Source organism: Megascapheus bottae, chromosome 7 (genome assembly GCF_031878675.1).
Source record: "Megascapheus bottae isolate mThoBot1 chromosome 7, mThoBot2.hap1, whole genome shotgun sequence".
Classification (NCBI taxonomy): Eukaryota; Metazoa; Chordata; class Mammalia; order Rodentia; family Geomyidae; genus Megascapheus; species Megascapheus bottae.
The window spans coordinates 12,783,431-12,804,621 of record NC_143515.1 but is presented as its reverse complement, the minus strand read 5'-3'; the positions used below and the strand labels follow the sequence as shown (position 1 = coordinate 12,804,621).

The 21,191-nt window shown below is 45.3% G+C and overlaps 3 protein-coding genes, 1 long non-coding RNA gene and 1 pseudogene across 6 annotated transcripts in view; 3 read left to right on the top strand and 2 right to left on the bottom strand.

The window, feature by feature from the left end:
- Positions 1–2,815, top strand: part of Tbc1d8 (TBC1 domain family member 8) — a 110,980-nt gene extending 108,165 nt beyond the window's left edge. The window contains exons 18-20 of the mRNA XM_090336517.1: positions 115–204; positions 440–537; positions 1,683–2,815. Coding sequence (XP_090192643.1) covers positions 115–204; positions 440–537; positions 1,683–2,135 — 641 coding nt within the window. The 3' untranslated portion in view covers positions 2,136–2,815. The remainder of the gene's footprint in view (positions 1–114; positions 205–439; positions 538–1,682) is intronic.
- A 233-nt stretch (positions 2,816–3,048) lies between these two features.
- Rpl31 (ribosomal protein L31) lies at positions 3,049–6,992 on the bottom strand. The gene is made up of 5 exons (XM_090336521.1): positions 6,900–6,992; positions 6,425–6,531; positions 3,927–4,052; positions 3,337–3,449; positions 3,049–3,117 (listed from the first exon to the last, which is right to left on the bottom strand). Exons 2-5 carry the CDS (start codon positions 6,529–6,531, stop codon positions 3,086–3,088), a joined length of 378 nt encoding a protein of 125 aa, XP_090192647.1. The 5' UTR covers positions 6,900–6,992; the 3' UTR covers positions 3,049–3,085.
- A 140-nt stretch (positions 6,993–7,132) lies between these two features.
- On the top strand, positions 7,133–12,933 carry LOC150060337 (uncharacterized). The gene is made up of 3 exons (XR_016536230.1): positions 7,133–7,330; positions 12,334–12,537; positions 12,855–12,933. It is a non-coding gene; the product is annotated as an uncharacterized LOC150060337 (long non-coding RNA).
- Positions 8,284–9,303, top strand: LOC150060338 (activated RNA polymerase II transcriptional coactivator p15 pseudogene; annotated as a pseudogene).
- Positions 12,934–13,190: 257 nt separating the features above from the next.
- Positions 13,191–21,191, bottom strand: part of Npas2 (neuronal PAS domain protein 2) — a 174,195-nt gene continuing 166,194 nt past the window's right edge. For all 3 annotated transcript variants that reach the window (XM_090336518.1, XM_090336519.1, XM_090336520.1), the window contains 4 exons: positions 20,031–20,221; positions 19,719–19,811; positions 16,315–16,489; positions 13,191–13,367 (listed from right to left, as the gene is read on the bottom strand). In XM_090336518.1, the coding sequence (XP_090192644.1) occupies positions 13,191–13,367; positions 16,315–16,489; positions 19,719–19,811; positions 20,031–20,221 (636 nt within the window). The remainder of the gene's footprint in view (positions 13,368–16,314; positions 16,490–19,718; positions 19,812–20,030; positions 20,222–21,191) is intronic.

Genomic DNA, 21,191 nt, shown 5'->3' with positions numbered 1-21,191 from the left:
AACAGCACCCACATGGGAAACTCTATTTGGGTTTGTGAGCTTTGCATGTGAATTCTCTAGCCTAAAGTGCTAATTACTTGCTTTAGTTCTCTGACCTTAAGTCTTTCTTTTAAGCACTTACTGAAAATGATCGAGACAGCCAGTCACCATTGAAAAACCCTCTGCTATCCACATCAAGACCCTTGGTTTTGGGGAAGCCCAATGGTACGTAAGAGCTTTCATTACCTGCAACATCAATCTGTTTCTCAATCAAAGGGGCCGCTGGTACATGGACAGGGTTAACCTGTGGTGAGTTGTTAAAAGTGTTCTTCATTGGAACTGTTGCCTTCCAACTTTCTGTGAACTGAGCTTATTGGATTCCCTTATCCTTCCTCTCTTGTCCCCGCCCCCCTTATTTTTTTTTTCATGGAACTTACATCATTGCCTTCCTTTTCTCAAGGTGATTCAGTTGACTATCAGAAGCAACTGAAGCAGATGATTAAGGATTTAGCCAAAGAAAAAGATAAAACTGAGAAAGAGCTGCCCAAAATGAGCCAGGTATGTTTTAGGAGGGTCTATGCTACCAAGTGCCATAGCAGTAGGTTTTAATTTGGAAAGGTACTTCCAAATATTTGAGAAACTTTAAGGTTTAGAGCCCAAAATAAGCATCCTAAATAGGATGCCTATCATCCTATTTAGGAGGCACAGAGATTTTTTTTGGTTCCAGTCTTGGGGCTTGAACTCAGGGCCTGAGCACTGTCCTTGGGCTTTCTCAAGGCTAGTGTTCAAGCCACAGTCCCACTTCTGGCTTTTTTTTCTTAATGTATGTGGTACCAAGGAATTAAACTCCAGTCTGAAGCCAGCCACAGCTGACAAATCTGAGACTAATCTTAACCACCAAAACCAAAAATGTAGCCGCAAGTGAAAATGCGAGTTTGAGGCCCTAAGTTTAAACCTAGATATGAACACAAAGTTAATACTTCATTATGGGACTTGAGTGCATGTTAACATTCCATGCATGAATGTAATGTTTCTCTTTTAAAATTCTTAAACAAGGGCTGGGAGTTTAGCCTAGTGGTAGAGTGCTTGCCTAGCATGCACGAAGACACAGGTTCGATTCCTTGGTGCCATATACATAGAAAAAAGCCAGAAGTGGTGCTGAGGCTCAAGTGGTAGAGCTCTATCCTTGAGAAAGTCCAAGGACAGCGCTCAGGCCCTGAGCTCAAGCCCAGGACTGCCCCCCCCCCAAAAAAAAATCTTAACTGAACCTAGAGTCTCACAAGAGCCAAGCAAGTACTCACTGAGCTACAGGCTTAAGGGCTGGATCTTTCCTGATGGTTATTTCACAAATGGAAATGCTTATCAGATTTCCCTTGGGTATGCGTGGGTCTGTTAAACACCAAGTAACTTTCCTGTCATCACAAGGTTCGGGGTGCATGGGAGTCAGGGCTATCCTATCATTGTCATTTAGCACCAGTCCCGTCCTACAGAAAAACATCTCTAGTAACTACAATATTCCAAGAGTCTTCATGGGAAATACCTTTGTGGTCTCATGACTGGACTTTGGAAACACGTATCTCCGTGTACACACTCTTACATGTGGACATCAGCCAAAGTTCAAAGCCAGACTGGGCTATGCATTTTTCAAAATATTGGGGGGAGGGGGGCCTACCCATTCTGGTTATGTATTTTCCTAATTCTAGAGAGAGTTTATCCAGTTCTGCAAGACGCTGTATAGTATGTTCCACAAGGACCCAGAAGAAAACGATTTGTACCAAGCCATCGCCACAGTCACCACACTGCTGCTGCAGATTGGGGAAGTGGGCCAGCGGAGCAGCAGCTCAGGCAGCTGCTCCCAGGAGTGTGGGGAGGAGCTGCAGGCTTCGGCTCCTTCTCCTGAGCAAGACTCAGTGTTTGTGGAGACTGGGAAAATTCCCCAAGATTCCCGGGCATTTCCTGGGGCAGAAGGGGACTGGACTGTTTCCCTTGAGCACGTTTTGGCTTCCCTTCTTACTGAACAGTCACTAGTCAACTTTTTTGAAAAGCCACTAGACATGAAATCCAAACTTGAAAATGCTAAGATTAATCAATACAGTCTCAAAACTTTTGAAACAAGCCACCAACCACAGCCTGAACTGAAACTGAGTAACCTGTAGCAAGCTGGCCTGCAGAGAATTCACTGGAGGTTGCTATACCAAAGGATGGACTTGAACTAGACTTACTCCTTCTTGGGTTAAAATACAAACCCAAATTTCAGAAACCACGATAGCTGGGTATGTGGATATCAGGAATGGATGGAACCCCAAGTGCTTGTTTACTCTTGAGCAGCATCAATTGGACAGCCAGTAGTTTCTATCAGCTCCCCTGACACTGTGACTTTCAATTTCACTTTGGATTCATTGAAGTAGCAGTACAATTGTATTGTGTGATGGACCAGTCAGTCAGATACTTCACATTTCCAAGGACATGAAAAGCCTTAGGCTTTCACTCAGAATGGGAGAATTCAAGAACCAAGTTCATTTTCAAGATCTCAGCCACTGCGGGTACAATTGCATTTGGCTTTTTTTGCACTAATTTGTTTCAATGCTGGTAATTGAAACCATTTTAATGTATTTGGTTGTATTCACTTTATATGTCCTAAAAATGTGTACAAACCATGCTTTCAGTGTTGGTCTGAGTATTTTAAAGAAGTCTTTTTATATTGACTCAGTATTTTTATTTTTCCTTTGTGCTGGCTTAAGGTACGGGCTCAACACCAAAAAGTAACTATCAGGACTTTAGTAGGGTAAAGATACTTAATTCTATCAAATAAACTCTCAGAGGTAAGTTATGCTAAAGCACTGCTGCATTTCTTTGATTAATCAGTAGATGTACCACTGCGAAGGTTTGCTAAATCAAGTGGTCCAAAGCTCTTCCAGTCTCCCAGCTATTGCCAGCAATGTTTCTCAAGTCAGAATCTCCTTGTAAAAAGCCTTGAACTCTGATATGGAGCTAGGTAGGCATAAGAATTCACAAGAGTTTTCTAAGTGTATTAGAGAGATACATTAATAATGAGAAGGAATCCCCAAACAAAAACAATTTTATAGTTTTATTTGACACTCACTGGTTAGTTCTCATCCACATTGACGGTCTGTAGATCTGTAAAAGAAGTGACAGCCAGTTAGCTTCCACTCAGTTATGTAGTGTGGCACAACCAAATCTTTCTGGAATGTTCCCAAGTTATTTCCCATATCAAGACTAAGGTTAATTATGCCTGCCCCTATTGGGCACTCATTCAAGTGCCTACTATTTGGAGAGGAATACAGGGTAAAAAGGGCTGCTCCTTCTCATATGACTTTGTGGAATAGAATCACTTACTTTTGAAGGTGGTAACGGGGACGTAGGTTACCAGGGTGTAGAGCTTGTTTGGAGAGTCTTCATCCTCATTGCGCTTTCTGGATAACCGTACTCGGATCCGATAGGGAACATTCCTAGTAACAGAAATGTGTTACCAACGCCTCCCCTCTGAACACCTGCCAAGCTCTACTCATGCACCATTAGCCTGGTTTCTCATGGTCTGGGCTTTGTTTTGACCAGCACTGATCTGTTCTGAATACAAATGGATTAAGTGCTGTCATTTCAGGGTGCATGCATGCTAACACAGTGGAGACCAAAATAAAGACCAACTCAGAGAAAAGAGCCTGTGAGCTTACCCCTAGCTGAGAGGCACACTTTCCATGAGAGGCATTCCAGGAGTAGATGTGATGTGGCCCAGCAACTACCTCTCCATTCTCACTTGTCTTCTAGCTCCACACCATGATGCTTGTGTTAAAGTAACCCTCCACCCCATACTGAAGGCCTCCCTCCCTGCAGATGTCACCCATGGGTCACTATTTTCTCTCTACTTCTATATGCACCAACAAAACTACTGTAAGCAGAAGCTGGTGTCACCCACACAACTTTAGCACCTTATTCCTTTGGCCCAGACAGCTTTGTTGAGCCTGGTATCGATGCGCACATCGGGAGTTCCCATCTCCTTCATGGCAAACTTCCGGATTTCTTTAAGTGCACGAGGAGCACGCTTCTTAAAGCCCCTACAATTCAAAGACAAACCAACTAAATGAAGTAGGCAGAAACAATCTCAATCAGTATGAAAGACAAGAAATTAAGAACTGAAGCCCAGCACTAATAGTAATATAATGAAGTACAGACCCAGTTACATTTTATGCTTTCAGCTAAATGCTAGGCAGGTTTGGAAAGGCACCACCTTGTGCTCAAATGACTTCAAAAGAACAGTTTTATACCATTCCCTTAGCTATGTCAAAAGCCCAAACAAGCTCAGCACAGGAATTGTTAGTAAGGTATTAGTTAATACCTTAGTTAATAATAGTTGGGCCAAACAGATGAAACAGTAACCAAGATGATATCAAGTACTACAAAGGAAGTAAGTCTAAGAAAAAAGCAGAGTGCTAGGGAAACACACTTAGGTTGGTCAAGGGATACAGGATCAACCCCAGGACAGCCGTTAATTAACTGTGAAGGAAGCGTCTGATATAAATAAGAAAATCAGTGGGGCCGGGAGTGGGGCCTAGTGTTAAGGCTCACCTAGCTAGCATGCATAAAGCCCTGGGTTCAATTCCTCCGTACCACATAGAAAGAAAAAGCTGGAAGTGGTGCTGTGGTGTAGTGGTAGAGCACTAACCGTGAGAAAGAGCAAGGACAGTGCCGAGGCCCTGAGTTCAAGCCCCAGGACTGGCAAAAACAAAAACCAGAATGTCTGAAACAAAACTATGTACAAAACCACATGGGGCGGCTGGGAGTTTGGCCTAGTGGTAGAGTACCTAGCATGCATGAAGACCTGGGTTCGATTCCTCAATACCACATACAATGACAAAAAAGCCGGAAGTGGTGCTGAGGCTCAAGTGGTAGAGTGCTGCTAGTCTTGAGAAAGTCCAAGGACAGTGCTCAGGCCTGAGCCCAAGCCCAGGACTGGCAAAAAAAAAAAAAAAAAAAAAAAACCAACACACATGGGTCAGTTAATGTGGCATTAGAGAAAACATGTCTTCAAAAGCCAATGAAAGATCTCAGAATGGATCAGACAGTGGTGAGATTATGGATATAATCCCTGAATGTAGTTCCACAAGACTGGCTGATGCAGAGGCCCTTCCAGAACCACGATAGGGAATACTTTGTCAAGAAATATTTGGATATTTCTATCACTCGTGGGGCATACAAAATTATCAACACACGCACATGGGCCTTGGCAGCTGAGGTATGGACCTATGGGCTGAACGCTCCCCATCTCTGCCCCAGAGATGGGGAAAGACCAAGAGTTTCATTTGGATTATGAGACACTTGTTCAGCCAAGTAGAAGAAAAAATTAATAGGACCTGGACAGTGATTGGAATTACCAAGCACAGACAGGAAAAAGGACTAAGTCCTGACATCACATTAAGAGGTGTGGACCAGGGAGCAATTACTGAAGGAGTTCTTGTCACCCAAGAATGAACTGTTAGCTGTTTACTAAGGGATTGAGGCTGGCCAGAGGATTTAGTAGCACGGAAATCTTCATGAATGACTTTAAAGATTTTTGAAAATCTTGGCTGCCTGCAGGGCTCAGGCACACTGGCCTTCACCAGCACCCCCAAGCCCATCCCAGTGCTTAACCTCCCACTCAGAGCTAGAAATGCTCCGAGTAAGAGAAGGGGAAGAAGAGCAAATGTAGTTACGGCACCACTTAACACAGTCACAGGCCCAAAGCCACTGCCCATGCGCAACATCTCCCAAGAAGTTCCTCATCTGCACCCAAGAATTTCTCCCCCAAGGACAGGTACCTAAACAAGACATTTGACAGTGTAACATTTTGCTACTGAAAAAACAAACTTATGGGCTGGAGCTATGGCTCAACTGGTAGTATATTGGCTATGAGAGCCCCAATGGGGAGGTGGGGGTGAGAGATATGTGCCCTATTCACCAGTAATTACTGTTGACCAAAATGGGGAAAAAAACTGCTGACAAGAATCAAGAACCAGGACATGCTCAGCTGTCTCACTTTGCCAAGTTTACAAGAGCCACAGGTTTTCACCATGCACTGCCAGTAACTATAGACAAATACTCAGGCATTCCCACTTGTCCACTTAATTGAACCACAGGAGTTAGAGAACGTTAGAAAACCTTCAGGGCTTGACACAGCTATTCCTGGTTAACCAGTTAACTTTCCTGCAAGCTAGAAGTTTCCTTCCATCTACTTTTAGCCTTTCCCAACTTAAAAGTCGCTTCTTACAAGCAATCTCACGTTTTTAGCTACAACCTCAGGGCAGCATACCCCAAACCGCACACGCGGTTACATACATTACACATCTTGGAGAAATGCCTAGTTTCCAGAGTTTCAAACACTGACGCAGTCCTAAGGATAAGGAGTCGCACGGGTAGCTGGCCAGCCTGTAGGCCGGTTAAGATTACTCACACTCCATGGATGCGCTTGTGAATGTTGATGGTGTATTCTCGGGTCACCACCTCGTTGATGGCAGAACGGCCCTTCTTCTTCTCACCCCCCTTCTTTGCAGGAGCCATCTACATGCAGGCGACAAGGACTTTCAGTAGAGACAAGCCCGAGACAGGGAAGTCCTCCCTGTCGGCGTGGCCTCATGCTGCCAGCCGTGGGACCTGCGCAGGCTCGGCCCCTTGCAAAGCCCGCACCCTTCGCCCCGGTATTCGGGCCTTTCCAAAGCCCCCAGGCTCGGCAACCCTGGAGCCCCGACTCCGGTCCGGCCATTCTTCCCTCCAGGCCAGGGGAGACACTTCAAACAACGCGGGCTCCCATCTCCTGGGAATGCGGCGCCTCGGGTGGCTCGGGAAAGGTCTCGCCGTGCCAGCCGGCAAACACGTAGGGGAGGATGGAGCAGGATTCCCCAAACCCCGAGCCCACCGTCCATACTCACTGTGCCGGGCCCAAGTTGGAAAGGAAGAGCGCTACGGATTGTGGGAGGGAAAGTCGCGATCCAAGCACAACTTCCGGGTCACCTGATGGCGGAAGGCGGGAGAAGAGGCGTGGCTAGGGAGAGCTAAGGCTGTGACGTAATTACAGGGCGCCGCTGGGTCGGCGGCCGGGGCTTGCGGCGGCGCGGCGGCGCGGCGGCGCGGCGGCGCGGCGGCGCATCTGGGCGGAGCCCCGGGGTGGGTCTGGCTGTGGAGGAATTCTGCGTCTTCTGAGGAACTGGGCCAGGGAGAGAAGACAACTTCCACGCATCCGTCTTCTCGACACTTACCACCTTGGTGGAGTGTCTGGCCCGTAATCTCGTGGATGACTGAGACAGCCACAGTTAAAGTGGTTTTCCTACTCGGAAAGGCCCACTTAACGCCAGGCGCTCCAGTGAGTGAGAAAATGCCCGGATGCGGGCCGGGCCCGGCCCTCCCCTCTACTAACAGACTAACACTCACGGTCATATTCCAAGATCTCTGTGCTAATTATTCATACCTTACGATTACCAGAGAGTCCTTAAAATGAAACAAGACCTGAATGATTCCAAGAAAGGGGACAGGCTACATTCCAGCTTTTTTTTTTTTTTTTGGTACTGGCCTTGGCGCTTGAACTCGGGGCCTAGGTGCTGTCCCTGAGTTTGTTGTTGTTTTTTTTTTTGCTCAAAGCTAGCACTCTACCACTGAGCTACAGCTCTACTTTGGCATTTTTTGGAAGGGGGGGATTAGTTGGAGAAAGAGTCCCATGTACTTTCCTGGGTTCCAACTGGTCCTCAGATCTCCTGAGTAGCTAAGATTACAGGTGTGAGCCACTAGTGCCTGTCAACATCCCAGTCCTTTTAGGGATGACAACTTTACAGAGCTACAGGGGGTTCTCTGGATGTCAAGTTGGACTGTATGTGAAAGGCCTTTCCAGACCCCCAATCCCATGCAATTCTCCAAGCAGAACCACTTCAAGTATTTTTATAAAGGAAACAGAGGATGGGGAGTGTAGCTCAGCAGTAGAGTACTTGCCTAGCATGTGCAGGGCTGGATTTGATCCTCATCAGTACAAATGATGATGATGATGATGATGATGATGATGATGATGATGATGATGATAAATAACAATACAAAGACAAAAGGCCTAGGGTTAAAAGATGTGTCCAGCCAGGAGGCTGTTGCAGAGACAGTGGAAATGGAGGTAGAGAGATGTGGCCGATGAGTAGGGCAGAGAGGCAAGGAATAGTGCAAAAGATACCTGGAATGAAAATCAACAGATCTAAGTGACCTGCTCTAGAGTGGCAGTTTAGGAGAAAGACTTGATGGTTACCCAAAACACACCAGAAAGGCAGAAACTCATATTGTCTATGACATGTTCTTACATGAGCACAATCAAGGTGATTCTATAACTTTGAAGAAAATTATGTCTCTTGATAGATGCATCACTAGACAATTTCAAGGTTGTGCACACATCATATAGGTGTACTTATACAACCTAGATGGTTTAACCAACACAGTCCTGAGTAGTCAGCAAGGCAGTCTGTCAGTTGAGCAATCCAGCATCCTGTGTTTTGTGGCTATGTATGTTTCCAGGTCTGTCACAAGAGAATAAGCCAACAGAGCAGCATTTCTGCTCAATACTAGCTCCCATTTGCACTCTAGGCAAGCAGATTTTAATTTCTAATGCTTATAAAAACTCACATGGCTGTCAGTTCGGTGCGATCGAGCTTGACTTTGTCCGTGTGCGAGAGCGGAGCAATGCCTAAGTCAAAGGAACTTGTTTCTTCGAGCTCTTCTGGCAGTGATTCTGACAATGAAGTTGACAAAAAGTTAAAGAGGAAAAAGCAGGTTGTTACAGAAAAGCCTATAAAAAAAAGCAAAAAATGGGTGAGACTTCAAGAGCTCTGGCATCTTCTAAGCAGAGCAGCAGCAGCAGAGATGATAACATGTTTCAGATTGGGAAAATGAGGTGTGTGAGTGTTCGAGACTTTAAAGGGAAAGTTCTAATTGATATTAGAGAATATTGGATGGACCCAGAAGGTGAAATGAAACCAGGAAGAAAAGGAATTTCTTTAAATCCAGAGCAATGGAGCCAGCTGAAGGAATAGATTTCTGGTATTGATGATGCAGTAAGAAAACTGTAAAATCTGAGCCATATACAACCTGTACTGTTCTACTTGTTTTAATCTGTCTTTTTACTTTGGCTTTTGTTTTCTAAAATGTTTCCCAAGCTGTTGTATATTTGGATTGCAGAACAATTTGTAAGATGAATATTTTTTAATGTGCATTATTAAAAATGTTCTGAGTGAAGCTCATTGTCAACTTTATTAAGAAGGATTGCTTTGTGTCTCCTACCTAGTGTAAAATAAAATCAAGTAATCACAATCTTAAAAAAAAAACTCACATGGAAGAAATCAAGACTCTTTAGAGGGTATCTGATGTCATGCTTTGGGGAAGAAAAAGAATCTAGACCACACCCTGGCTGTTCTAGGATGGAAATCTGGAAAAATTTGTTTTCTGTTGAGCACTGATTTAAAAAATAATAATACAGGCATCAAATAAAAAAAACACAAAATCCATTACCAGGTTGTGCAGATCTAACCACAAAGCATATTAACAATAAAAAAGTAATAACAGTAATTTAGGAATTTGGAAGGTGATGAGGTCACTATTGCACTGTGGGTGGGAATGTAAACTAGTACAACCACTCTGGACAGAAATCTGGAGCTTCCTCAGAAAACTAAACGTAGATTTTCCTACGACCAAGCCATACCACTCCTGGGCATCTACCCAGACATCACAAGCCAGGATACCATAAAGAGACTTGCACATCCATGTTCACTACTGCACTATTCACAATAGCCATGTCCAGAAGCCCTACAACAGATGAGTGGATCCAAAACAAGTGGTTCCTGAACACAATGAAATTTCATGTAGCTATTAGAAAGAATAATATGTTATTTGCAGGGAAATGGCTAGACCTCTAATATGTTATGTTATATAATGTAAGCCAAGCTCAGAGAGACAAATAGTATATGTTTTCTCTCATATGCAGATCTAAAATCCTCTTGTATCAAATAAATTATCCAGGACTCTAGACATTCACACAATGAGACCAAAGAAGGATACTCCGACAGTAGAAACACAAAGGCACAATGCTTATGTGCTTCTGACCATATAAAGTGATATTTATAGACATGCACTCAAGGAAATAGAAAAACAAAAGGCTCTGAGTTCAAAACTTCAGGCTGAAAGTAAAACATGAAATAACAACAAAACGTTAGCTGCAACTGCAATTTAAAAAGAAGCTGAGTACTTGGAAAAAAGTCCTAATTTTTTGTTTGTTCACAATGAGCTTTCTTCCACAGAAAAACAAAGCTGCTTGTATGCCAAGACTGCATGTCATGGCAATGTGTCCAAAGGGTACATTAACAGCATTTCTAGAGACAGAAGATGATACATTTTAATTGTGTTGGTTTGCAATATCTTAAATATACTGTTCTTCGGGGTTCACATTTCCGTCGTGTGCCTTGAACGAAAATTTTAAAATTTTACAAATAACAAGATCATGTGCTTTTTCCCCCTTTTGAAAACAGGACAGGACTGCAATGGGCAAAATTTAATGAATCAAGCACTTGGGGTTAAAACGATTGTGATCTGTATTTAGAAAATTATTACACAACAGAGTTATTGAGTTCACCCAAAGTTTGAACATGTTTAAGATTTAGGCAGAGCTAAAATAAATTAGAGAATGGTGTACTCCACCCTTTCAAAAATGGTTTTCAACTACGAAATCTTAGGATAATAGATATTGTACTCATTAAAAACCATGTCCTAACCTGTGGGGGAAAATGGTGAAAAAAGTGCAGCAGTGGAGCTTACTGGACACTGATGAAACTGAAGTACACAATTTGTGAGTGGAGATGGGAAGGAGGGACTGAGAGAAAATGAAGGAAAAGAGACTGTACAATAGGAAATTTACTCATTACCTGACTCATGTCATTGTAATCCCTCTGTACAATCACCTCTATAATAAAAGTTAATAAAATAATTATTTCTACTTAGAAATAAGGATTCCAATAACCAATAAAATACAAATTCTTTTACAGACAAACCAGATCTATAGACCTTTGAATTTACAAAACATTAAAGAGAGGGCAATCTAGTTTCCCACAGACTTTTTGTTTTAAAAATAGGATTCATTTTGCTGGTTCCTTCTAAGAGTAAATGTACCCAATAAATGCAAAAAAAAATTGACTTACCTTTTTCCCAGACAGAAGGCAACTTTGCAAGTAAGATTCCATTAATAGAGTACTCTTAGGCCATCAAAACTGTGGAAATGGAGCTGAGGGGAGTTCCATCCTGGAATGATAGAAGGAATTTAGCTCCTTCCCACTTAGGGAAAGGGAGCTGCCACCTTGGTTCTCACACACAGCACAGCAGACCAGCCTCCTGTTCGTTAGAGGGTGGCTGGCTGTAGCTGGTTGTAACCTCACAGATGCTGCTGCTCTTTTCCCCCCCTCCTACCCTAAGCACACACCTCACCTGTCCATGGCATTGCCATCTTAATGTTGGCAGTGTGAGTTTAACTTTGGGCAGTAAGTGACATGGCAGAGACTGGTCCCAGTCACATTCCCGGGTTACCTGTTTATGAGGTTGAGATTTTCGCTGTTTTGGTTTTGCTATCTTTTCTTGGTATACAATTTAATATATTGAATATAATATACATTGCAGCTAAGAAAAACCTTGACTTCATCACCTGATGCACTGTATGACTTGCTTCTACTGCTGCAGTTTGGCTCTTGAATATCCCACCCCTCCCCAAGGGCCAGTGAGTTGAAGGTCTGGTGCGAGCAGCTGGAGGTGCTGCTGAAGTGGTAGAAACTTTAGGAGGGAAGACCTAGTAGAAAGAGGTTAAGATCACTGAGGAGTACCCTTGTTGGGGAGCGAAGTCTTCCTGTCTCTCTCCTTGTTTCCTGGTGCCACAAGCCCAAAGCCACAGAGCTAAAAGACCATGGATTGAAATGTCTGAAAATAGTGTCAAAATAAATGGTTCCTCCTTTACATGATGTATCTCAAATATTTTTGTCATAGTAATGGAAAGTTGACTAAGACACACTGTTTCTAAATCTTTGATTACTCTTAAAAGCATCTTGAAATTTAAGAAGAAATGTTTCCTGCTAGAAAGAGACATGCAAAAATATATAACAAAGGACAGAGGAAATTGTACAAATCTGTTAATTTATTACAAAATGTCCACTCACAGAAAAACACAAGGAAACTGGTTTCTCCATTACAAAATAATTTACACATAATCCGTACAATTTTATTTTATATAGAAATAGGTCATTTTTTTACAATAGCTGTACAATTCACTACACTCCATTTTATAATTACATAAAATCTTTTCTTTAGAAACATCTCAACATAATGAAACATACAAAACAAAAAGGCAAAGTGCATTTTGAAACAGAAAATCCAAATCCTTGGGAATGATTGTGAAAGATGTGTAAAGGACGCAGGCAGCTTCCTTGGAGATGGCCCCTTTCTAGGCCACTTGGCTTGTGAAATCTCTGCCCTCACAGAATTCAGACTTCTCTGTGGAATGCTGGACCTCAGGTACAGATTGTGCTTTGCTTTGGATCCACCATGGTAGTTGCAATTGACAAAGTAAACAGGAACTAGTCCAGTGTTGTATGCAGGAGGGAAGGGTTTACCTCCAGTGGGAATGGGCTGAAGAACCCAAGTCCACTAGGGTTTAGGCCAAGGTGGTTGGTGGGCTTTTTTTTTTCTGTTACTATGGTCTCCATAAGTGAAGCTGGGATACTTTATCACTATTGTTATTTTTTAAAAGTGCCTGTGCAAGTTAAAACCAATCATTCAAAAAATAATGAAAAATAATCTCTTTATTCTCTCTCCAACAATCTCTGACTCAGTCCTTGAATGCAAAGGAAAGATGATCAAGAGACTGAAGGCCTGGGTGGAACAGCCTGTGGACTCTCGGGGTGCCTTCGGCAGCACTAGTGCCGCAGGTAAACTGAAGAACAGTGACTGCACGCTTTTCAGCCCAGTATGGCTGTGGAGAAGCTTGATGTCAAAATTCCTGGTTTTTTTGTTTTTTGTTGTTGTTGTGTTTGCCACACCAGTGCTACTCTCCAGAAATGAAATTTAGGGTACACAGAAGCAATTGGCTCTGTCCCTCTCTCACGCGCCCAGCCATCTTCTGGTCCCTCAGTTAAAGCTGATTGTGGTTCCATTCCAGTACCATGGCACTACCGGGGTGGTGGCTGCAAGCCTGAGACCTCAGCGAGCCGGCTGGCCCTGCGGGGTGGACGAGGGGACTGCTGTGACTGTGCAGGTGGTGAGGCATAGCCCAGGGTCCCTGGTTGCTGGGGGTAGGAGGAGAGAAGGAGCGAGTCTGGGGGCTCACTGTGCAGAGAAGCTGATGCCTGGAGAAGAGAGAAAAAGAAAAAGAGATGAGAGCCCCACACTGGTGGCTCATGCTTCTAGTCTGGCTACTCAAGATGCTGAGATCTGAGGACTGTAGTTCAAAACCAGCCCAGGCAGAAAAGTCTGTGAGACTCTTATCTCCAATGAACCACCAGAAAACTGGAAGTGGCACTGTGGTTCAAAGTAGTAGAGCACTAGCCTTGGGCAAAGAGCTCAGGGACAGAACACAGGCCTCAAATCAAGCTCCACAACTGAGAGAGAGAGAGAGAGAGAGAGAGAGAGAGAGAGAGAGAGAGAGAGAGAGAGAGAGAGAGAGAGAGAGAGAGAGAGAGAGAGAGAGAGAGAGAGAGAGAGAGAGAGAGAGAGGAGGGAGAGAGGGAGGGAGGGAGGGAGAAAGGGGAGAGAGGGGGGGAGGGAGGGAGAAAGGGGAGAGAGGGGGGAGGGAGGGAGAAAGGGGAGAGAGGGGGGAGGGAGGGAGAAAGGGGAGAGAGGGGGGAGGGAGGGAGAAAGGGGAGAGAGGGGGGAGGGAGGAAGGGAGGGAGAGGGGGGAGGGAAGGAGGGAGGGAGGGAGGGAGAGGGAGAAAGAAAGAGAGAGAGAGGGAGGGAGGGAGGGAGGGAGGGAGAGATCTCAGAGCAGGTATGACTGGCCAGCCTCTCCCTGTCTTTAAAGTCACTTTAATTCCCTTGGGGGATCTGGATGTGGCCACCAGTGGCTCACACCATAATCCTAGCTACTGAGATCCTCAGACTGGTCTGTGAGATTATTTTTTTAATTTATTTATTTTTGGAGGGTCACGGGGCTTGAATTCTGGGCCTGGTTGGGTCTGTGAGATTATCTTCAATTACCCACCAAAAAGCAAGAAGTGGAGCTGTGGCTCAAGTAGAATGCAAACCCCCTTCCCCCATACCTAAAACTTAAAAACCCCAAACAAGCAGCAACAACAATAACAAAAGTCTCAGTGGGTGGGTTGTTGACAGGGAGAGCTTCAGTCAAAGCTGGGGGTGGGTGAGATAAGAATGCACAGGGCGTGGGGCTGTGAATGGCGTCTGAAGCAACGTTAGGCACAATTCATGTGGAGCAGGATTCTGAAAGAAGCTATCCACCAACGTTCTGGGGTTCCTTCTGGTGTCCCAGGGCTGAGGCTCCGGGAAATGGCCTCTCGAGCGTGTGTACATTTCACACAGCCCTCTGTGTTGGTGGAGGATGGAGCCTAAGGCCCCACAGGCAGATGGTGGAGAGGTGGATGCTAATCCCGAACTCTAAACCCTGCGGTTCACCATCTTCTACTAGTGAATCTCCTGACTTGGTTTCAGCTTTGGAAGCTTCAATCTCACTTCCACTCTCACTAATGTCTAAGTAACCCAGTCTCTGAGCTCTGCCTAAGAGGCTGTCCAGGACACTGGCCCCCCACCCCTCTTCCACCATACTGCCAGTGGGAATTTCCTCCACGGGTCAGACTCTGCAATGGAGACCTCTGAGCCTTCCTCCTCCCCCAACGCCTGCCTTCAGGAATCACCCCACCCCCACTTCCCAGCAGTCCCCACTAACCCAGAGCCTGAACCTGTGCTGTCCCAAACCTTCAGGCCTAAGAGCTGTTAGAGCTTGACCTTGCATGCTACTGCTACAGCACAAGTACAGAAGATGCTTGGATTCCGCCGCCCCACGCCCTGTGCATTCTTATCTCAGATCACTTTGTGACCAGAGAACTAGCAGGCTCTGCAAAGCCTCGGCAGGAGTGGACATCCACAAGGCTTGGCCTGGGGAGAGGGGCTCAGAATTGTATCATGGATGGGATGAAATTACCATTCAGACCATCATCTCTGCCCCTCAAAGATGCTGCTGCCATGGCATTGTGTCCTCTGCTTGAAGACGCTCAGCAGCCTTGCAGGGAATGGGCTGAATCCCATAGGACAGGGTGGGGACTAGACACATGTAAGGGGTCACCAGAGCCATGGAGAGGATCAGATGCACCCTGCTTGCCCCCCCAAACCCCAGCCCACCACTGCCTCCCACCCCTCCTCCTCCTCCCAGTGTTTCACGTCTGTTTAAAGTCATTTTTGCCTTCTGAATTGTGACCACATGTCAGTGTGCTGAAAATGTTCCTAGAGGCTGCAATCTCACAATTTTCATGTTTATTAAGGCAGTCCACTAGACCTTTAATTCAGTGTGATTTAATTTTACTTTTGTGTATATATTTGTCTAAAATTATAAATGGTTGACTTGTTCCAAAAAATACAGGCATATCATAATGCAAAGTTGGTAAAAATTTCTTTAAAAAAAATGAGTCAGTAGCTGGGGATGTGGCTTGGTGGTAGAGTGCTTGCCTAGTAGGCATGATCCCATGGGTTCAATTCCTTTGTAGCACATACACAGAAAACAACAGAAGTAGCACTGTGGCTCAAGTGGTAGCATGCTATCCTTTAGCAAAGGAAGCTCACAGACAGTACCCAGGCCCTGAGTTCAAGCCCTAGGACTGGTTTCTGTCTATATCCCTAGCTACTCAGGAGGCTGAGATATGAGGAGCAGTTCAAAATCAGCCCAGGGAGAAAAATCCATGAGACTCTTATCCGTGGTTAACCAGCAAACCAACAAAAAGCTGTAAGTGGATGTGTGACACAAGCGGTAGAATGCCAGCCTTAAGTGAAAAACCTAAGAAATAGCATCCAGACTCTGAGCTCAACCTGTGGTATTGGCACAAAAAAAATGGGGCCATGTTAGCAGAAAACCTTTTGAGGCCTAACAGCTTATTTGTAATTTGGATGTTATACATACACCAACTATATAAGCTTTGGGCATTAAAAGCAATCAATAAGAATTTTTCTGGAGCTTTCCTCTCTTCCAAAGTCAGGGAAATCTTGGAAACAAGCCCATCAAATGTGGAGTGTGGAGGATGAGACTTGCGCTCTGCTCCTAACTAAGTAGCTCCCGTGGGCCCTCATGCCCACCTGTAGGTAGTGTGGCGGCTGCTGCTGGGCCTGTGCTGGCTGCAGGGCTGAAGGCTGGGAGGCGGGGAAGCTGGGGTGGAGCACAGCTTGCCCCATCAGCAGAACGGGGGTCGAGGCGCTGCTGCTGGTGGGGTGCGAGTCTGGACTTGGAAACACAGCCTGGTTCTGTGAATACCTGTGTAGTTTCACATGGGAAGGAGAAAACAGATCTGCTAAGAAAGAGGCAGTGGTAGAACACCAACGCTCTGGCAACAAAGGAGAGTAGGTGAGTTGCACATGAAAAAATTAAAAAAAACAAAAACAAAAACAAACCCCCCAAAATTGTACATCAAAGGGCACTACCCAAGCTGGGAAAAGCACCCTGTGAGATAGGAGGAAAGCATTGTTAGTTATATACCTGATAAGGGGTCAACACTCACAATTTATAAAAAATGTCTTCCAAAAAATCCTATAGGCTGGGAAGGTGGCTTAGTGGTAGAGTGCTTGCCTAGCATGCATGGAGCCCTGGGTTCAATTCCTCCATACCACGTACACAGAGAAAGGTGGAGATGGCTCTGTGGCTCAAGTGGTAGAGTGCTGGCTTTGAGCAAAAGAAGCTCAGCGATAGTGCCTAGGCCCTGAGTTCAAGCCCCAGGACTGGCAAAAAGTTAAAAAAAAAAAAAAGCATCCTATGACTCCACTTAGTATTGTGTTATACATACATATATAATATATATAGAAAACACTTGTTGAAATGATGTGGAGATTATAAGCTTTTATACAATGCTGGCAGAAATGTAAAATGGAGCAAACACTGTGGAAAACAGTATAGGACCCCTCAAAAAATGAAACATTAAGCATTCTTGAGTATGTGCGTAGAAGTAGTGAATAATACTTGTACACTCACAGAAATGTTATTCAGAAGCCAAATAGTGGATATAGGACAAGCACTCATTGATAGAATTGATAAAAAAAAAAGACATTCATACAATGTGATGTTACTTACTCTTAAAAGGAAAGACATTTTTTTTTTTTTTTTTTGCCAGTCCTGGGCTTACGCTCAGGACCTGAGCACTGTCCTTGGATTTTTCTCAAGGCTAGAGCTCTACCACTTGAGCCTCAGCACCACTTCCAGCTTTTTCTAAGTATGTGGTACCAAGGAATCGAACCCAAGTCTTCGTGCATGCTAGGCAAGCACTCTACCACTAGGCCAAATTCCCGGCCAGGAAAGACATTTTTGACACACTTACAACATGAGTGAACCTTGAACCCATCACACTAAGTAGAGTAAATGGCAGTCAGCTGGGGACAAATGCTGTATGAGGAATCTAGACTACTCCAAGGGACAGGGAGACAGAAAATGGAGCAGGGGTTGCCAAGGGCAGCAGGAGTGGAGAATCGATGGTTAAACAGGGGAGAGTTTCAGTCTGGAAAGAGAAGAAAGTTCTGGAGATGGATGGTAGTGACAGTGGTACAACGGCATGGCTGTACCTAATGCCACTGAATGATATACTTAAAAATCATGAAAATGGTACCCATCATAGTATGTGTATTTTACCACAATCTTAGAAATGATAAATGTTGATGATAATGGCCTAACAAGGAAACAGAACGTCATGAGAGAAAGGTGTGGAGAATTGTGGGTCAGAAATAGGCATTACATGACACCACAGAAGCCTACTTGGCATTTGACTTTTAGAGAGCAAATTTCTTCAGTGAGGTCATCTGCAATAGGTTTTGGGGATCCACACTTGCTGTGTTTGTGTGTGTGTGTGTGTGTGTGTGTGTGTGTGTGTGTGTGTGTGTGTGTGTGTTAGATCCTGACACTTCACAGGCAATGGAGTTAGTAGTGGAGATGGAGAAGGTAGAAATTATTTCAATAACCAAAAATGGCAGTTACAGTTCCTGAAGGAAAAAAAAGCTTTTCCCTAGTTTAGTGCATTCTTTCTTTTCTGCTTCCCAGTCCTGGGGCTTCAACTCAGGGCCTGGGCACTGTTTCTGAGCTTTTTTTTTTTTTTTTTGGCCAGTCCTAGGGCTTGAACTCAGGGAGTGGGCACTGTCCTTGGGCTCTCTCTAGGCTTATGTTCTACCACTATTGCCACAGCACCATTTTCAGCTTTTTCTTTGGATGTTATACTGAGGAATCAAATCCAGAGCTTCATGCAGGCTAGGCTAGCACTCTACCAATAAGCGACACTCACCACCTTCAGTGAATTTTAAACATCACTGAAAAGTGATGGAAGCAGACTCATTCTTTCCACTCAGATGCTGGCCTAAGCAGCTCCTTTCTAGTAGCATAAGTGATTTCCCAATGCCTCCAGTGACCCTTCCCCTACCAACTGAGCAAGTCTACTTCTGGTCCTAAGGATGAGATCGGGGGATGCCATGGCTTGAATGTGTCCCCCGGAAAACTGAATCCCAAGAATGGAGGTAGGGCCTTTAAGGGACAATTGAAAGCAGATAAGGCCGTGAGGGTAGACCCCATGATGGAGACTGTAGCCTTATAAGGAGGAGGAGGCCTGAGCAGGTACCAGCTCTCTCTCCCCCAGGGATGCCCTCTGCCTTGTTCTAGTGCAGCACAAGGCCCAATCTGGACAAGGAGCAGATGCCAAATGCTGCTTTAATGCTTCCTGTCCCCTAGAGCGTACTTGTAAGTTAAACCATCTGTGGCATTTCATTATAGCAGCAGAGCATGGGCTAGGACAGGAAGTGAGAGCAGGGAGGCTGCCTCTGGGTGGGAGAACCCTACGTCTGCAAGGTCTCATGCTTGTGGGTCACAGTGCCAGAAGCATGAAGCAGTTGAGCTCAAAGTGTCAGCTGGCAGCTGGAGCTGTTCTGGAGCAATGAGGGGAAGGCTGCATTTACCAGGATTGTCCACCAGGGGGAAGTGTTTAGGCTTACAAAGAAGTCCAAAGGTAACTGCAAACTGGGAGAATATTGTTTCACTTAGGCCTTGTTTGAAGCATGGAGAGTAGGTACTAGTTTTCATCTGCTTAAGTTGTAAATGGTGAGGAGGGACTCTAGGGGGAACTCTTCACAAAGGCTGTGGGGCACATTTTGCCCTTTTCTTTTATTTCTTTTTTTGTTGGTAGTCCTGGGCTTTTAACTCAGGGCCTGGGCACTGTCCTGGGCTTTCTCAAGGTGAGAACTCTACCACTTGAGCCACAGCACCACTTCCAGCCTTTCTCTATGTATGTGGTACCAAGGAATCAAACCCAGGTCTTGGTGCATGCTAGCCAAGCACTCTACCACTAGGCCAAACTCCCAGCCCCTGCCCGTCTTTACCAAGAGACCCACAGTGAGTCTGCCAGCTCAGGCCCACGAAGCCCCAATAATTTACTTTGAAAGAGAAAGAGGAAGGCTAGGACCCCTTAGCTCAATTCTCCCCTCTTTCAGCCCCCCCCCCCCCCGCCCCAGCCACCTACTTGACTTGCCGTCCAGTCCTGCTGACCTCTGACGGCTGTCTCGCATCGCAGGACCCAGGCATCATGGGCTGGATGGGCTGGCTCAGCAGCAGCCTTCACACGGAGAAGAGAATGGGATTTCGGATAAGCACGCGTCCTGAAAACCCAGTACCACCGACAGACTGGCATAGTGCGGCTGCTCTGGCTGACTCTCACCCCAGATCCAACACCCGACTCTCTTCTGCCACTTCCTGAGCAGACTCAGCAGTTGTGCTGAGTCTTTAGACTCTGAGTTTTGCCTGTAGCCAAGGCAGCTGAGAGAGCAGTCCACACCTGAGCTGCCGGTCATGGCTGAAGTCAGGGCTAGGCTGGCACTGGCTGGCATCCTGGGAGGCGGAGGCAGAAGTGGTCAGACTCAGGCCCGGTGGGAGCACAGCCGAGGCGCTGCTGAACTGGGACATCCTGCTGTTCACCGAGCGGGCACTGCCCTGCAGCAGCTGGGAGCTTCGGATGGGTTTTGGAGCCTGGAGTGTCAGGTCATTGGATAGAGAAAACTTAAGACTCGACCCAGGTCATGCCTCCAGCAAACTTCCCTATAGCATTCCCTGACCCACCCTAGTCTTTTTCTGCAATTTAGGATGTACCGACTCTGTCCTGATTGTTTTGATTTCATAACTGTCTTTCTTGTTGTAAGCTCTTCAAGGATTCATCAAATACCCTGGGCCTTGGATAGTGCCAGGCTCTTAGGAGACACATCACAATTGTACACTGAACTCTATTATTATTATTGCCTCACAAATTCCACTTTTTAGACACAGGGACCTCTGTGTTGTTTCTCCAACTTATCAAGCTCATTCCTGCCCCAAGGCCTTTGCACATGCCAGGCTACCTATGTGGAATGTTCTCCATGATGCTGATTCTTTCTCCCCTCAGCTGAGCCTTTGCTTAAATGCTGTCTTCTCAAAGAGGCCACTCCTGGTCACCCACATTTTCTGGCCAGTACAATTTATATTGTTACTTGATATTCTGTAAGTTTTACACATTCATGTCCCTCCCCTTGGAGCAAAAGTGTTTTTGTTTTTTAATAATTTTTAACCAATACTCTCTCAGGAATACTCTTAGGAATTTGGGGCCTGCCACATAGGCCTCAAATATCTGTCTAGTGAAGTAACAAATGAGGGAGTGGGCTTGGCAACGTTTCCCTTCTATCCGTGTCACTGATTGCACATTCCTGTATTGCTCCTACAGTTGTGTCAGTTTCTAGAGCTTTTGTTGTACAAAATCTTGCTATATGGCAACCTGGAGATGGAACTTTGGGCCTCAAACTTGCTAGCCAAGTGCTCTACCCCTTGAGTCACACCCAATCCTTTTGCCTTTAGTTGCTTTTCAGATAGCTTTGCCCAGGCCAGTCTTGCATCGCGGTGCTCCTGCCTCCATCCCCTTGGTATTGGGATACAGGCAGGGAACCACCACATCTGGCTTTTGAGTCTTGCC

Bases quoted from the DNA above. Each gene is read 5' to 3' on its own strand.
- Rpl31 (XM_090336521.1), bottom strand. From the start codon at position 6,531: ATGGCTCCTGCAAAGAAGGGGGGTGAGAAGAAGAAGGGCCGTTCTGCC. The intron at 3,450-3,926 runs GTGCTAAAGTTG...TTCTGTTACTAG, and splicing joins GTCTGGGCCAAAGGAATAAG to GAATGTTCCCTATCGGATCC. The intron at 3,118-3,336 runs GTAAGTGATTCT...CTTCTTTTACAG, and splicing joins CCCCGTTACCACCTTCAAAA to ATCTACAGACCGTCAATGTG.